The sequence below is a fragment of the Peromyscus leucopus genome, chromosome 14 (assembly GCF_004664715.2).
Source record: "Peromyscus leucopus breed LL Stock chromosome 14, UCI_PerLeu_2.1, whole genome shotgun sequence".
NCBI classification, from domain to species: domain Eukaryota; kingdom Metazoa; phylum Chordata; class Mammalia; order Rodentia; family Cricetidae; genus Peromyscus; species Peromyscus leucopus.
In genome coordinates, this window is record NC_051075.1 from 48,490,588 (window position 1) to 48,508,911 (window position 18,324).

General features: G+C 43.7%; 2 protein-coding genes across 2 annotated transcripts in view; one reads left to right on the plus strand and one right to left on the minus strand.

Annotated features, from left to right (window-relative positions):
• Positions 1-272: 272 nt before the first annotated feature.
• Erh (ERH mRNA splicing and mitosis factor) lies at positions 273-11,076 on the minus strand. Its single transcript, XM_028876139.2, has 4 exons — positions 10,967-11,076; positions 8,534-8,621; positions 3,837-3,957; positions 273-774 (listed from the first exon to the last, which is right to left on the minus strand). The coding sequence occupies exons 1-4, from the start codon at positions 10,967-10,969 to the stop codon at positions 672-674; spliced, it is 315 nt and encodes a 104-aa protein (XP_028731972.1). The 5' UTR covers positions 10,970-11,076; the 3' UTR covers positions 273-671.
• Positions 11,077-11,214: 138 nt separating this feature from the next.
• Slc39a9 (solute carrier family 39 member 9) overlaps positions 11,215-18,324 on the plus strand; it is a 38,107-nt gene continuing 30,997 nt past the window's right edge. Inside the window, exon 1 of the mRNA XM_028876138.2 lies at positions 11,215-12,200. Coding sequence (XP_028731971.1) covers positions 12,105-12,200 — 96 coding nt within the window. The 5' untranslated portion in view covers positions 11,215-12,104. The remainder of the gene's footprint in view (positions 12,201-18,324) is intronic.

Consider the following 18,324-nt stretch of genomic DNA (forward strand, 5'->3'; position numbering starts at 1 on the left):
ACTTGTCATGGGATGTATTCCCATTGTTGAGTCTAGAAACATCTTATGTTTGCATCCACAGTAGATACAAATATTGTCACTACAACTGAGATTTATTGATTGCTGGAAAAATAAGGTAAAAGCTTATTAGCTTCATATAAGTAAATCACAGCAAAATGGGTCCAAATACATAAACTGTCAAGTTCTTTATGTAGCTGCCTATTGATTTTAAAACTGATAAGGCTTTGCCAGACAATTCAATGTTTAGAGACAAAAAACCAAAAATCACTCAATGAAAAAACACAGCTACAGAACATTTTTTATTTTTCACTAAGACTTTCCCAGAGGACATAACTAAGCTCGTCACCATCCCTACCCCCACAAAGGGTTAGTGCACTCACTTCTGTAAAGCAGATACAAACAGTTTCCAGGACTGGAACCAACCTTAACTGGCAAAGAACACTTTCTCTCTGAATTATCATAAAAAATGTTTAAGTAAAAAAAGAAAGGAAAGGAGCAAAGGGGCAACGGTGGTTTCAGAATGAAAAGATCATTCACTATCATGTCATACATTCAATCTTGGCTCTAGTAACAAAATGGAAACAGGATTACTATCATACAAAATGTTCACTACAGCACGCTGTATGCACCTGTTCCAAGCCCACCCTCAGCCCCCAATGCTTCCAACTCAACTACTTCCCAGCCTGTTGGGCCTGTCGACGAAGGAGCACGTAGATCTTCTCTTTGATCCAGTCTTTGTTATAAGGCTGGTACGTCTGTGTATCAGCTCGGTAACTGAGGAACAGAAAGAAACATGCAAAGTTACAGAGGTCAGTTAAAGCCCACATTATAACTGCCCGAGTGGCTTCAATATGCACATTTTCACACATGAAGTGAAGCAAAAGTGGACAATACTGTTGTTTTAAGGAACAGATCTGCATCACTTAGTACAATCTTATGACAGTAAAAGCCAAGTTTCAGAGAGAGCTCTTAAGCACTCAGTTACACACCTATTGACCAAAAACCATGTGTTCTCTCTCCCACATAGCTTCTATCTTTATAGTTCCTTTAGTGCTTAAAAAACAAAAAGCTAAACACTAGTATAAGTTTTAGATCTATCTGCTAGATTTGTTTTGACTCAACTAAGAAATCTCTAAAAGAATATTACTTCAACAATGATTTCCTGCTAATATATAAGGAACTCATAGTTTAAGATTTGCCTTTTAAAAGGCCTACAGATGCCAGGTGGTGGTGGTGCACACTTTTAATCCCAGCACCCAGGAGGCAGAGCCAGGCAGATCTCTGTGAGTTTGAGGCCAGCCTGTCTACAGAGCGAGATCCAAGACAGGCACCAAAACTACATAGAGAAACCCTGTCTCAAAAAACAAAAAACAACAAAACAAAAGACAGGAAAATTTCAGGACATCTGTTTCAGAAGAGAAGGGTGAGACAGGAAGACCACCACCAACAGAACTCTATTAAAAATGAAGGTTTTCAGAGCCTACAGTACCATGAGCATCCAGTCAGTCAAGGTATCTTTATGAGACTTGAACAGAGCAGTTTTCCGGCTGGCCTAAAACTGAACTCTCTCTGGTGAGGAATCCATACTGAAGTTGTAGTCTAGGGCTGGAGAGATAGCTCAGTGAGCAGCTAAAAGCACTGGCTGCTCTCCCAGAGGACCTGGGTTTGATCCCTAGCACCCACATGGCAGCTCACAAGGATCTGTTACTCCAGTACCAGGGGACTCAATATTCTCTTCTGAGTTCCAAAGGTACCACAGCCATATGATACACAAACACACATGCAGGCAAAACACCATACACAGAAAATAATAAAAAACAAAACCAAAAAACTGTAGCATAAAAGGCAGAAAAGCACCAGGTGTGATGACAGAGAATCCCAGCACTTGGAGGCAGAAGCAGGGGATCAAGTTCAAGGCCAGCCTGGTCTACAGAGAAACCCCGTCTCAAACAAAACAACAACAAAGAGAAATGGGGGCAGGGCTGTAAAGATGGCTCAGTGGTTAAGGGCACTTTCTGGTCCCCAGAGGACTTGGATTCAATTCCCAACACCCACACGATGGCTCATACTTATCTGTAACTCCATCTGACAACCTCTTTTGTCCTCTGAGGACACCAGAAATGCATGTAGTAAACAGACATACAAGCAGGCAAGACACTCATACACATTAACAAAAAAAAAAAAATTAGATAAGCGATAGTACTTATTAAAATTAAAGATGTTATTAAGTAGAGGGTATTACTTTAAGTATCTGAATTAGCTCACTTATTCTTTTTTAATATTCCTGTATCTACTATCTTTTAAAATTAAGAGAGGAAATCAAGGCTTAAAGGAAGTAACTGTTGTAAAATATTTTAAGGTGTATTACTTTTGTTTCTGTTGCATTTGTTTAACTCTGAGGCTGTGTTACTGTGACTGTCTAAGACACCTGATGGTCTAATAAAGAACTGGCCAATAGCAAGGCAGGAGAAAGGATAGGCGGGGCTGGCAGGCAGAGAGAATATAGAGGGAGAAATCTGGGAGGAGCTAAGATCTAGAAGCCTGAGGAGGAAGACTCTAGAGGCCAGCCACCCAGCTACACAGCAAGCCACAGAGTAAGAGTAAGATTTACAGAAGTTAGAGAAAAGGAAAAGTCCAGAGGCAAAAGATAGACGGGATAATTTAAGATAAGAAAAGCTGGCTAGAAACTAAGCCAAGCTAAGGCCAGGCATTCATAATAAGCTTCTGTGTGTGATCTATTTGGGAGCTGGGTGGTGGGCTCCCCAGAAATTACCAAAGACCAACCAACAAGTAACTGAACAGTTAAGTGATGCTGGGCAATATTCCCTTTTTTCTTTAGATCATAAATCTTGTCATTCACTTTACACAGCACAGCTAAACATTCTTGGCATCAGAACCCTAATGACCTAGCTAAAACTCTACATGCTATGTTTTTCATGGTTCTAAGGACTGATATGGGGCTTTGTGCCTAGTAAGCAAGCAGTCTACGATGAGCTACACCCCTCGGGGGCCACCCCCCCCCCCAGTCCACTCTTACCTTTTATTCTGAGATAGGACCTAACTAAGTTGTCTAGCTTTACACTTTCCATCCTCCTGACTCATCCTCCAGATTAGCTGGGATTACAAGCCTCAACCCCACACATAGGGCCACTTTCCAATAATGAAAATAAACTCCAAAGAAGGAATGCTTTCTATAAGCAACAACCAATTTTCCCTGAGTGATAGGCCAGAGGTTTATTACAAACACACAGGCCATTGCCTAACACACCTAACTAAATACAGTCAGTTCTTTGCTAATGTGGCTTTATGAGAAGTAGTCTAAAAAGTGAATCATTTTCTAGGATTGTTCTCTGTTCATTATATCCTAATTAAGTACCAATCTAGTCTACTTCAAGGTGTGGACTACAGTACAATATTTACATCAGCACTACTCAATAAAATTTAGCTATAATTATAATAGGCATATTAACATCTAAAACCTCACACCAATGAAACAAAACAACAAAAACAAGTTCACACAGGCTAAGACTAAAACTAAATCTCAAGAAAAGAACTTCTTTTCTTGAATGAAAATATAAAACCAATTACTTTAAGAAAAAGACTAAGAGGATGAGAAACCCAAGAAAAAAACTATTAGGTCTAGGGTACAAACAATATGAAGCTTTTAAATTAGCCCACCTTCACCCTACAATGTCAACTGGCAGTTTCCTATGCCTTTGGCTTTATATTGCCAATTTAATTTCTGGTCTACATGTAAATGAAAAACTATTAACTATATAAACAGAAAAAAAAGAGAAACATATACAAATTTAAAAGATAAGGTTGCTAATACTTACACAAGACAGCTGAGATCTGCCAGATCATCGATAAAGTCAAACAACTGACTGATATCGTATGTGATGGAGGGGCTGTTGGGATTCATTCTCTTCAGATGTTCTTCATACATTTTACAAACACCTAAGGGGGGGATGACACAAGAACTTGAACTTAGATTGCATAAGCGTGTACATATTGTAAGTCGTGCTATATTGTCAGTTACCCATTTCAGAAACACTGAGCTGGAAAAGGACTGCAGGTTGATCACTTGTTTTAATTTTTGGTACTAGCAATTTAAATGTATGAGAGTATTGATAACCATTTTGTGCTTTAGTGAGAGGACTACTTCAAACCACTGGAGCTGAAAGACGTTAAAGGTTTGGAAGAGGCATCTGGGTAGAGCCTGTGTTTGGCCCTCAGCAATGACCCTGCCCAGACAGTTTTTTTTTTTTTTTTTTGGGGGGGGGGGAGAACAGGGTCTTTCTACATAGCCCTGGCAGTCCTGGAACTCAGAGATCTTCCTGTCTCTGCCTTCCCAGTGCTGGAGTTAAAGGCTTGTGCCACCACCTCCAGATTATACTGTGGTTCCTTTTTCACCAGGTTCCTAATCATTCTAATGCTGCAGAGCAGAAAAACCCATTTTCTATTTTACCTTCAAATTTTGATGCAATGGAAAAGTGACAATAACTGTCAATGAAGTAGGAGCCTATCTTGATGTGGTGCTTAAGACCCTAGACTCTGGATTCATCAGGAATCCAGAAAGCCAGCTCGTTTACCATAAAACTGAGGACCAATGACTCCACCCAGCAAACCTTACCTGGCAAAGAGTAAATACATTTCCACAGGGCTCTACATATTAACTGAAATAATGCACATGAACATCGGCACAAAGCTATGCTTGTAAATACTCTAATATAAGAAGATAAAACCAGGTGTGGTGGGCACACCCAGCACTTAGAAAGCTAAGGCAGGAGGATCAAAAGTTCAAGCTCTGCCTCAGCTACATAGTGAGTTTGAGGCCAGCTTACGATACAGCAGACTGTCTCCAAAAACCAGAAACAAAACCCCCCAATCAATAATCACAGTATATTAACAATTATCAACAGAGTATATTACCTGTCCTTTTTTTTTTTTTTCTTCAAGACAAGGCTTTGGTGCCTGTCCTAGATCTCGCTCTGTAGACCAGGCTGGCCTTGAACTCAGAGAGATCTACCTGGCTCTGCCTCCGAGTGGTGGGATTAAAGGTGTTCACCACCATTGTGGGCCCATGACAGGTTATTTTAACCAGTCAAGCATTCTATAAATGGGGGAATATACCCTTTCAGTCCATTGCTACCACCAACCACTCTAAGAACAAATGCTATCAATATTAATTACCTATGGGCAACATGCCCTATACTGTAGTACACAAGCCCTTAAGGCACCTCTACATAAACTCCATAAAATTCCCAGTGACAGGCTACACTCAGTTTTACATGTTTTTGTGTGTGTTTGCACACGTGAAGGTGAAATGTCATCTTGCTTCATCTTTGAAACAGGGTCTTTTTACTAGCCTGCAGCTCACTCAGGCTAGGCTGGCCAGTCACTAGGATCCACTTGTTTCTACAGCTCAGCATTAGGATTAGTACATGCTACCAGGTTTGACTTGTTTACAGGGGTATCGGGCTCTCACACTCACGGGTGCTTACTCCTTTGCTGACTAAGCTATCCCTCCACCCCCTTCTAATTGCTACTGACATATTACACTGAAATCATATAACTGATAAAATTAAAAGGAAGTGAAGCCCAGGAAAGCAAATTCACTGCTCATCCCCATTGCCACGTTTAGTGATCACAGACCATGCTGATCTGCCACCACCAGGAAGAACGAACATTTACTCAGCACTCCACTTCAGGCTGTAGCCAGAGCAACAAAAAACTGTTAGAACTAGTAAATGAGGTACCAAGGCTGTAACACCAATATATGAAACCAGCCAGATTCTATACATTAAAAGTAAAAAACTAAAACCAAACCAAACCAAACCCAAACCAAACAAAAAAACCCAAAAAACCCTTTTAACTCCATATACAATATAATAAAGCTCTTACCAACAAATTTAACAGAAGCTGACTTGTGGCGAGGAGGGAGGGGCATACAGGTAGATGTTCAAGGATGAGAAAGTGTTGGCTATTGGCAGTGGGAGGCTTGAATTTAGGGCTTTATGCATGCTAAGCAAACGCTCTACTCCTGAGCCACACCCCAGCCTCAGTCCCCCCACCTCGGCTTTATCAGAAAGCACCGAGTGTCCAGCTCAGACTGTCAGGCTGGCTTCAAGCTCGTGCTCCTCTTGCCTCAGCCTAAGTGCTAGGATTCCCATGATGATGGCGCTCATCTTTTAACTCTTTAAAAATGGGAATTAAACCACCACTTCTCTTTTCAATAGTGTCATAGGTAGCCCAGGCTAGCCTTGAACTCACTGTAGCTAAGGATAAACTTGAACTTCTGATCTTTCTGCCTCCACTTTCCAAGTGCTGGAATTACAAGTGCTTACCCCTCTACCTATGTATGTGGTGCCAAGGAACAAATTCAGGCTTTGTACATGCTAGACAAGTCACTCTATAAAATGAGCTACATCCCAGGCTCAAACTACAATTTCTTTCTTTCTTTTTTCTTTTCTTTTTTTTTTTTTTTTTTTTGGTTTTTTGAGACAGGGTTTCTCTGTGTAGCTTTGTGCCTTTCCTGGAACTCACTTTGGAGACCAGGCTGGCCTCGAACTCACAGAGACCCGCCTGCTTCTGCCTCGAGTGCTGGGATTAAAGGCGTGTGCCACCACCGCCCGGCTTCAAACTACAATTTCTAATTGAAGAAAAATGGAGTTATAAAACATAGAAGAACCTGAAATGTACACTGCTAGGTTGCAGAAAACAGTACAAAAGTGAGTATGCAATAATTCCAACTGACACATTGGGCCTGTAGGTGTGTGTGGGGGGGCAGGCGGTGGTGACGGTGTTAGCATTCAAGGATTTAATTAACTATGGGTTGAAAACATTTGAAAATCAAATTCCACAGGTACTGAACATTTATAGAGTTTCTTATTCCCCCCCCAAAAATGTATAATAGTTATTTACAACATTTACACTGTATTAGGTATTACAGATGTAAAGACTGGTTGCCATTGTTCTGGAGGATGATACAGGTATAGATTTTAGAGTATAGATTTTATGGCTATATATTGACAAGTACATCATCTAATCAATTTGGCAAAATTCACAGAACTGAACACCACAGAATGAACCCTAATGTAAACTAGGGTGAGTCACCAATGTGTCAGCCCCAGCTCTCCACTGTTAACAAACCAGAGGCAGACACAGTGGTACATATCTATAATCCAAGTACTCAAGAGGCTAAGGCAGAAGACTCTTGCATTCTAGGTTAGCCTGGATAGGTATCAAAACTGTCACAAACAGACAAACAAGTTAGATTTTACTAAGATTAACAAAGGTCAAGAAATGTCACTGTCCAAAACCCAGACATGACAACACAGACCAGGAGACATTATGCTAAGACAGCAGGCCTCTGCCTCCCAAGTGTTGGGATTAAAGGCGCTGCCACCACCTACTGGCTCCCTTTTCATCTTTTAAGAGTAGAATTTGATGGCAGTGTCAAGGGTATTGCACTAGCTACCTTGAAGTGAAGTCACCTTTGATTATAAGCAGCTTTTGTTTTTATAGGCATTATTAATCACTGTTAGATTTGGGCCTAACCCAGTTAAGTTTTGAATAATCAACAGTTTTAGGGACTTGTTGAACAGACAAACCAAACCAACTACATAGCCTTTTGACAGAAAGTGGCAAAGATGCGGGCGGTGGTGGCGCACTCCTTTAATCCCAGCACTAGGGAGGCAGAGGCAGGCGGATCTCTGTGAGTTCGAGGCCAGCCTGGTCTACAGAGAGAGATCCAGGACAGGCACCAAAACTACACGGAGAAACCCTGTCTTGAAAAACAAACAAACAAACAAACAAACAACAACAATAAAAAAGTGGCAAAGAACTAACAACTTCCTAGGAACAACGCAGGGCAGCACAACCTGTTAACCAGTCTGTGCTCTAATGGTTTACCTAGTGAAGAAACATCAAAAGCTAATTGCTCCTTGGGTAGGAGTGGAAATCCAGCAAATGCACAATAAACCGTATTGATCTGCTTCTGTGAACCTTGGCTTTCTCTGAGCTAACTTATTTTCTAACATTTTCATGGGCCTTTTGTTTTGTTTTGTTTTTTGAGACAGGATTTTTCTGTGTAACAGCCCTGGCTGTTTTGGAACTCACTTTGTAGACCAGGCTAGCCTCAAATCATAGAGATCTGCCTGCCTCTGCTTCCCAAATGCTGGGATTAAAGGCTTGTGCCACCACTGTCCGGCTAGCTTTTAACATTTATTGATTTAACAGGCAGGTTATGAGATTTCAGAAGGTATTCTCAGAGCCAGCCATAACAACTCCCCTAGTGCTACAGTTTAGTCAGAATACATAAGAGCTGTGTGTAAAATACCCATGTCAGAACAAAATATTTTAATAGTCCATGCTAAATCCAATTTTCCCTGCTTGAAATAGTATAGTAATTCAAGAAATCTAGGGGGAAAACCAATTCCAGTTCTCAAATGCTATTTATCTCACAAGGTGTGTATTCGGGGGACTTCCAAGAGTCTCCCCCTTGATCAGTTTACCTTTCGTGATAACTCACCTTCCATGCACTCATTCACAGACTCATAGTCAGCGTAAGTCCTGCCTTCTGGTCTCTTGGTAGGCTGTACCAACAAAATGGTGTGAGACTGAAAGAGAAAAACAATTTCAATGTATATCCTAATGTGCATTTCAGAAATTCACATAACATAAGGCCTTTGCGTATGACACAAATGCTATTTATTAGAACATAATTAACTAGGTTGCTCTTCCTACAATACGGAAGTCTCTGTCCATGTTATCAGTGCTGGGCTGACAAATCCCCTAAGTCAGCCCCTTACTCTGGGTCATTTCTCCAACTCCAAATTTACGTGCCAGCAAGTACTCACAAAAGCTACCATGTACTCTCTTCTATCTCTCCTTGCCAACCATTAAAACCTGTTTTCTGTTGCCACTGGTCTCTAGTTCTATTAACTCTCAATAAAAACTAAGACATGAGGTGATAGAGAGGAAGAGGGGAATACCATAATCATTCTATCAACCTAAGGTCTTTTTCCAACTGGAGCACAACAGTGTAATCTCACTTTTATTCAGGAGTTACTCTTACATCAAGGTGTAAGATAAATTAGTAATATAAAGTGAATACAGTTAATACCAGCCTTAAGTGGAATCCTGGTCCTCAGGAAGAGGAGGAAGAGGAGCCAATGCTCCTTCACTAAGCTGACACTCCAGACACACTTCTTACGAGCTGGGTGGTGCACACGCCTTTAATCCCAGCACTAGAGAGGCAGAGCCAGTCGGATCTCTGTGGGGTTCAAGGCCAACCTGGTCTATAGAGTGAGATCCAGGATAGGCACCAAAATTTAAACTATCAACAAATTGGAACCAAGATGTCTTAAGATCTAGGTTTTCTGGATAAAAAACAGTACTTTAAATCACGGGATTAGATGTGTTTTATAGGGGTTCATAAAGGCCAGCTACTCAAAGCACTTTCAGTATATCACTTGTTGAGAAGAAAATAGTCTTATGAGAACTATATTTATACTCTTGCAATGGCTTATCCTAAACAAGCTATTCATTCTTTGCCACATTTTTAAAATTTTAAGTCAAATTAAGAAATAATTTGAGAGCTGGGGCGGTGGTGGCGCAAGCCTTTAATCCCAGCACTAGGGAGGCAGAGCCAGGCGGATCTCCGTGAGTTCGAGGCCAGCCTGATCTACAGAGCGAGTTCCATCCAGGACAGGCACCAAAGCTACACAGAGAAACCCTGTCTCAAAACACACACAATTTTTTTTTTTTTTTTTAAGAATACCATTTGAAAAGTGTACACACACAATCCTGCTCCAAATAAATCCCGTGAACCTCTCCTTTGTTTATTTTGTTTACTAAAGAACAGGAGGGCTGGGGTACTGGAGAGATGGCTCTGTGGTTAAGAGCACAAGCTGCTCTTCCAAGGAACCAGTTTTTCAGTTTCCTGCCACTACAGGGTTGCTCACAATCATCTGTAATTCCAATTCTAGGGGACCGGACGTCCTGTTCTGCCTGCCGCAGGCACTGAACGCAAGTGGCACAGACATGCAGGCAAAACACCAATAAGCAGGAAAAAAGAAATCTTTTAAGACTCCCAGAAGCAAAACAACAATACACGAGAGGGTTGAAGAGAGAGCTCAGTGGTTAAGAGCACGTGCTACTCTCACAAAGGACCCGAGTTTGGTTCCCAGCACCCACATCCGCATGTTCTAACTCCAGATCCTGCCTGGGGATCCCACACTCTCTTCTGGCTTCAGCGGGCTCCTGCACTCGACATGCACAAACACAGACACATAATCTAACAAACAAAACAAAAACCTTTACAGACCGTATAAACCATACTTTACTACATCCCTGTCAGATGCTAGAGCCAGGACCCTGGAAGTCTCTTTTCAGGCTCCACTCTCAAGAAAAGGAAAGTAAGAACGAGACCGAAGGCAAACCGGGGCAACTGAGGATACTGCAAAAGGGAAAAATACTTCTTTTTTTGGAACACTGCGGGGACGGCTGAGGAGGCACGCTGCAAAGAAAACCCGACCCCCACCACCCACCACCACCAGCCCCACATGCGACGAACAGTAAGGTGACGAGTGTGTCAGTTTCAGAAAAGGCCATTGTTCCGACAGTCCGCCTCGGAAGAGAAAGAGCCCGCACCCCACGCCTCCCTCTTGCAGGCGGCCGCGATCCGCGGACAGGGCACCCTCTGCCCACACACCGCACGCCTCGCCCCCACCAGCAGGCGGGCGCGCAGCCGCAGGGCGGACCCGGTCCGGGGCCTACGGCGAGGCCCCGCGTCTCGGCGTCGGGAAGGGGAAGGGGCGATCCGCGAGCTGGGGGGGGGGGGGAGAGGCGGGGAGCAGCTCGCTCGCTCGCGCTGGATGGGCGGGGGCCTGAGGAATGGGGAGATGTCCGGAGCCGGGGTGGCCCCACAAGCCGGGGGCCCCGGCCACCGCGGAGGACTCACCATCGCGCCAAACGCTTTGCTGCAGCCGCCGCTAACACCGCTGCCGCCGCACACGAGCTCAGCCGCAACGCCGCCAACAGCCAATCCCGCGAGAGCGGTCGCCGGAAATCGTCGGAAGCGCGACGCGAAAAGAGCCCTTTTGGACCGTCGAGCGTCGCACGTTTCCGGTTTCTAGAGCGGATGTTGACTCCGTTTCAGCCATCTTGGGTAAGGGCGCGGCGATGCGTACGATCGAGTTCTGCCGCTTTAGAAACAGTCGTTCGTCTCGGGACGCTGCCTTCTGTACTTCAGTTCGCCGACGGGTGGCCGAAATGATGGCGAACACAACAGGGACACTAGTCTTTTTTTTTTTCTTCTTTTTTTTAAACCTTTCTGAAAAATGGCGGCAATATAACTACCGCGGCCTATAGGTCCGTTGTAACCCGGAAGTGCCCTGCTAAAGAGGGGGCGGTGAGACAATCCGGAAGTGGGAGTAATGAAGAGGTGCCACTTGGCGGCCATGGCAGCTGTAGTATTGGCGACTCAGGGTCAGGGCCTGGCTGAGGGAAGTACCATGGGCAGCACCCGGTGTCGGGCAGAGACAGCGTTGTACCGACTTTGCTGTTGAGTCCTCGGGGCCCGCTGCTGACTTGCGGGGCAGCTGGCTCGGCGCTAGACTTGGAAGGGAGTTTGGTGGGCTGGTCCCTGGGGGCGGATCACCTGCGGGGCCGGCCACCCTAGGGAACCAGGTGCCGGCCGAGGTGAAGACACTTAGCTTTACTTTTTTCCTGCTGCTACCAGGCACACTGTCTAGGGGGAGCGGGCCGTTTTGCCCACCCTCATTCCGAAGGCTGAAGAGATCTCTGTCGCACGGTGTCTCCCATCTGTTACCCTACCGGAATCCCGGTGATTGGCATCCAAGAACCTGAGATTGAGCAAAGTTTTCTCCGGTGCTAGTATCGGCCAAAAAGGAGCCTGCTTCTTAGTACGCAGGAGAGCAGCCTGATTCGTGAACACCACCGGCTGGTGGCAAGGTTGAAAAAAAGTGGGAAACTCCCTTGTTCTCTTGGAAAAACCACACGTTTAAAGAGCCCAAGCGCCTTTTCAAACCGCTGGGATTTTGAAGCCTGGTGGTAGAGGGTGACTACAGGAGGGCAGAATGGATGATTTTCTCTCCATTAGTCTGCTGTCATTGGCCATGTTGGTGGGATGTTACGTGGCTGGAATCATTCCTTTGGCTGTTAATTTCTCAGAGGTAAGAAATTCTCGGGTTTTTTTTGCCAAGCGTTAGGACGGTGCTAGACATAGTGGTATTTGCAAAGAGACGCTGTTTCTCAGCTCTAAGGTCTCATTAAGGAAAAGATATGTAACCGTTCACAGTAGAAACAAAGTTTACGTTCAGTTCTATAAATATTTTGTTTGTTTCTTTTGTTTTTGTTTATTTATTTTTATTTTATGTGCATTGGTGTTTTGCTTACATGTAGGTCTGTGTGAGGGTGCCAGATCTCCTGGATCCGGAGTTATAGACAGCAGTGAGCTGCTTTTGTGGGTGCTTTGGAAGAGTAGCCAGTGCTCTTAACCCCTGAGCCATCTCTCCAGCCCCTTGTTTTTGTTTGTTAAAACAGGGTTTCTCTGTGTAGCTGTTGCTGTCCTGGAACTCACAGAGATCCACTTGCCTCTGCCTCCCAAATGCTAGGATTAAAGGCGTGTGCCTCCACTTCCCAGCTCTGCTCTATAAATTTTAGCCGAGAGTAGTGGATAATCCCCTGAAGAACCTGGAGTGTTCACACTCCTCTGAAAACTCTATAAAAAAAACTGGGGCTCTGTGCATTTTCCTAGAGAGAGGCACGGTAGGTACTTACATTCTGATGGTTCCCGGAGGTGTCAAGAGACCAAGGTACCAGATAAAAACAAATGGAGACGATGACTTTGTCCATGTGAGTCAAAATCAGTATAACAATTTCTTGAGAAATTATGGATTCCTTTTTTTTTTTTTTTTTGAGGAAAGCTTAGTTGTCAGTACTACAATCAGTGTGACAAAAAAACAAGACAAAACAAAACAAAAAACCACCAAACCAAAACAAACAAACAAAAAACTAAAGTAGGTTGTTATTATCATTTTCTTTCAAAGAAGCCAAGAACTGGAATGGATATTCTGAGATTATTTTCAAATCTGTTTGCTTAGAAATAACTTTTTGGTTAATATGTGTGGACACTGGTTCATTAGGTTGTCTTCCCTTAAACAGGCTAGCTGAAGGGGAGAGAGGACACGCACATCTATTCTTCTTTAGATTGTTGCTGCAAAAAGTTCCCTAGGTGCACAGTGCTCAAAGGTTTAAGGAGAAAAACTACTCCATTCAAGAGAATTTCAGGGTTTTCCTCAAGATCAGCACTGAAATAAGCCCTTGCCTCACTTCTATTCCTGAAAGGACTAATTTCCTCAAAGGAAGATGAGGGATAGATGAGGCGTGAGGTAGGCCTTGAGGAGAGTCAGAAGAAAAGGCATTGATGGTGAAAACCCAGCCTGGGGTGGAGAGGGTGGTGAGGCAGGCAGTGGGCAAGATCGGCCTTCAGCCAGGGAAAGGGACGCTTCACTTGGACGGGCTCTTCCTTTTCCATTTCGTTTTCATCTGTGCCCCTTTGGGATATAATTATAACATGAAGACATTTCATTTTATTTTGTATATATGTTATGGATATTTTGCCTACATGTTTGTCTGTGTACCACATGCATGCCTGGTGTCATTGGAGGCCAGAAGTCATGGGGTTCCCTTGAAACTGGAGTTAAAAAGGGTTGTGAGCCACCCTGTGGGTGCTGGGAATTGAACCTGGGTCCTCTGGAAGAACAGGCAGTGCTTTTAACTGCTGAGCCATCTCTCCAACCCCTAACGATAACACTTTTTAAAAAAGTTATATATTACCTAACGACTCACTGAAAGGGCTGGGGTATAGCCAGATAATGTTTGCCTAGAGCATGCAAGGCCTAGGTGTGGTATCTAGCACAGTCACAGGCAAAACCCACAGCAGACTCCCTGAGCTACAACAAGGAAACAGGCTGTGTAACTTGAAAAGTTCACCAGGTATCTTGGAATGGGCTGCTCTGACTCAGAGCTGTTCTCAGCCACTGTCCATCGTGGCAAGGGTACATAGTACATGTACTACGTAGCTCATAGACAGATCCAGCCCACAGACTTACTGTTAGATTAGCATATTTAAATTTTTGTTACTGTTTTTTCTCATGTCTTCTGTCAAGATAGCAGAGGCCGCTGGACAGTGGTGGCGCACGCCTTTAGTCCCAGCACTTGGGAGGCAGAGGCAGGCAGATCTCTGTGAGTTCGAGGCAAGCCTGGGCTACAGAGTGAGTTCCAGGAAAGGTGCAAAGCTACCCAGAGAAACCCTGTCTCGGAAAACCAAAAGGAAAAAGAAAAGAAAAAAAAAAAAAAAGACAGCAGAGGCCTCTCCTTGACCAGTGAAGCTTCTCTTTGGGTTACTTTCCTGCCTAGGCTGTCTGAACCTCCTGTTTTTCCTCCAATATAATATATTTTCTTTCTTTCTTTTAAAATGTGTTCTTATTTTATATGTGTGAGTATTTTGTGTACCTGGTGCTCTTGGAGACCAGAAGAGAGCATCAGATTCCTTAGAAGTAGTTTAACAGATGATTATGATCCACCATATTGGGCTGGGAATAGAACTCTGGTCTACTGGAAGAGCAGAGTGCTCTTAACCACTGAGCCATCTCTCCACACAGCCTATGTCTTCTCATACTTGTTTTAGAATTGGATTGGTGTTATTAGGGTGACATTTGTGAGGCTTGGATTGGTTTGTATATTTAAAAATTTTAATTGAGGTAAAATTTATTTATTTTTGTTATTTTGATACAAGGTCTCACTGTATAGCTCTGGCTGGCTTCAAACTCACAGGGATCTACCTGCCTACCTATTTCTCCTCCTACCTGCCTACCTATTTCTCCTCCTACCTGCCTACCTATTTCTCCTCCTACCTGCCTACCTATTTCTCCCAAGGATTAAAGGTGTGCACCACTAGGCCTGGCCTAACTAGGGTAAAATTCAAGTAAGCAATTTATAGTTGGGTTTTGGCTTTTTGTTTTGATTTGTTGTGATAGGGTTTCTTTGTGTAGCAGCTCTGATTGCCCTGGAACTTATTTTGTAGAACAGGCTGATCTTGAACTCTCAGAGATCCAACTGTCTTTGCCTCCCAAGTTTTGGGAGTAAAGGCATGAACCACCATGCCTGGTGAGTTTTCTTTTTCTCAAACTTAGTTTTTGAAATTTTTGTTTACTTACTTACTTATTTACTTATTTATTTATTTGTTTATTTATTTATTTATTTATTTATTTATTTATTTATTTATTTATTTATTTATACCTACACAAAGAAACCCACAGAGATAGGGTTTCTCTGTGTAGCCCTGGCTGTCATAGAACTTGCTCTGTAGACCAGGCTGGCTCAGAGATCTGCCTGCTTCTGCCTCCCAAGTGCTGGGATTAAAGGTATGCACCACCACAGTCTGGCTGTTTTTTGAGGCAGAGTTTCTCTGTGTAACAGCCCTGGCTGTCCTGAAATTCACTCTGTAGACTAGGCTGGCTTTGAACTCACAAGAATCCACCTATCTCTGCCTCCCTAAGGCTGGGATTAAAAACATACTCCTCCATGCCCTCTGAAGAATTCCTCAGAACAGAAATAAAGTCAGATGACTAATGGAACCATTAATTCTTACAGCACTAGTGCTCTGAAGTTGCTGTAGCAGAGGCCACTTGTTATAGCTGACATTAGAAAGTGTACAGCATTGATTTCTCCCACTTTCTCCTCATCTGCAAACCACCCTTCTCCATGCTTGTGTGGCTTTCTTTGCCCTTAGCCCTGGAGACTGTACCTTCATGAATTTTTGATTTATGAAACAAAGAACAATTTTAATTGTCAAATTAATTATATATAACTATGGTAATGAAGATGCTAATTTTTCAGCATATGGGGAAGTGAAAAACTAGTCTTGTGATGGAGGCCATAGCTGGCCTTCCATAAATGAGGTCCTGTGTGGCATCTTGTATTTTTTTAGATTCAGTTGCCTAGGAGCAGCTTGCTTTGGCAGTTAGTAACAATGCTGTGGAAACAGACTGAGCCTATCTTACCTAGTTTACACTCAGCAGCTGCCCTGATCGATGCATGAAGTAGATAAAAATGGCCAGAGTAGGATTTTAGGTTGATTGCCTGAGGATTATTTTTGTTTTAAATTTCCATTCCAATCCAGACCAATACATTTGCAAAAATGAAATGAAATGGAACAAAAGGCTAGCAAATGCCATCCCACAGGTGTTAGTAGAGTCAGCAGACGTAAAATTATTCCTGTACTTGTAATAACTATATTGTTATAAAAGTTTCTGAAGCCAGGCAGTGGTCCGCATGCCTTTAATTCCGGCACTCTGGAAGGCAGAACCAGGCGGATCTCTATGAGTTCGAGGCCAGCCTGGGCTACAGAGTGAGTTCTAGGACAGGCACCAAAGCTACACACAGAGAAACCCTATCTTGAAAGTTTCCGAATACTTTGAGTTTGGGGACTCTTTTGTGTAAGAGCAGTTTGAGTTTTCATCTGTTGAGACAGTGTGAGTCCATAGTAGAGAAATGAGGATAGTGCTTGTGTTACAATGATTTTAGAGCTCAGTGCAACTAACTCCCGATCTCAGAGAGACGACACACTAGGTCACTTGGTATCATCAGGACAGGCCTGGAATCCCAGCATCAGAGACTGAGGCAGGAAGATCACAAGTTTGAGGCCCAGCCTCTGCTGCATAGTGAGTTTCTAGTACTGAAAGACATCATGTTTCAAAAACCAAAACAAGAGGGAAGAGCAGCCAGGCAGTGGTGGCGCACGCCTTTAATCCCAGCACTCTGGAGGCAGAGGCAGGTGGATCTCTTTGAGTTCGAGGCCAGCCTGGTCTACAGAGTGAGTTCCAGGAAAGGTGCAAAGCTACACAGAGAAACCCTGTCTCGGAAAAAAAAAAAAAAAAGAAGAAGAGCACACCAATTGGTTATTCAATACCATATGGTCATCCCTGAAGGCATACGTACAAGAGAGGTTATACAGACTGACCAGGTTATATTCAGGAATATATATGTATATACTTATACATGTATACATGCAATAACAATGAAAAAAGACATGAGTTTGAAGAGAGCAAGGAGGAGTATATGGAAGGATTTGCAGGGAAGGAAGAAACGTAATTACATCATAATCTCAAAAACAATAACACAAATCTAAATCAGTGTCATTGTTTGAGCCAGCAGTTCAACAGGCAGCTCTCATCTGTGCTAGTCTTACAGACTGCTGTAAGGCTGAAGTGGAATAAGCCTAACCTAGGCCTAGAACATGGTAAGGACATTTGAAATGTGTGTGTGTGTGGGGGGGGGTCAGTACTGCTATGAAGCCTTGTAAGATCTTCATCTGATTTATATTTTTTTGGAGGGGTTCAGTGAACTTTATTGATGGTATTCAGGAGAGTTGGGCTCCCTAAGCCTCTCGCCTTCTTCTGGGGGTCTGGGATGGAATGTGAGGGGATATGCTCAGTGCTGGGAGCTAAGTAATGACAGGGACTCCTCAGCCTCTGAGGGCCTCTCATCCTCTCATGTTCTTGCTTGGGTGTGTGGTCCAGAGCTTCTCACTCCTTGGATACCATGAGGTCTACCACCCTGTTTCTGTAGCCATATTCATGGTCATACTGGGAAATGAGCTTTACAGAGTTATCATTGAGAGCAATGCCAGCCCATAATCAAGGCTGGAAGAGTGAGTGTCAAGTCGCAGGAGATAACCTGGTCCTCAGTGTAGCTCAGGATGTCCTTTAGTGGGCCCTCCGATGCCTGCTTCACTACCTTCTTGATGTCATCATACTTGGAAACTTTCTCCAGGCAGCATGTCAGATCCTGGAGTGGACACATTGAGGGTAGGAACACAGAAGGCAATGCCACTCTGATTCCCATTCAGCTCTGGGATGACCTTGCCCCCAGCCTTGGCAAGTAGATGCAGGGATGATGTTCTGGGTAGCCCCACAGCTGTGATGTCGTGGACTGTGGTTATGGTTCCCTCCATAATGATAAAGTTGACGTGAATGGCCTTGGCCAGCGGCCTAAGCAGTTGGTATTGCAGGAGGCGCTGCTGACAGTCTTTCTTGAGTAGTTGTTATACGTCTCATGGTTCACACCCATCACAAACATGGGGGCATCAGCAGCAGGAGTGGAAATGATGACACTTTAGTAGAGGCCACAACACACTCAGCACCAGCATTACCCCATTTGTGTTGTCGGGAATCTCCCTTCCAGAAGATGGAGATTGTCTTCCCGTTGTGACAAGTTTCCTATTCTCAGCTT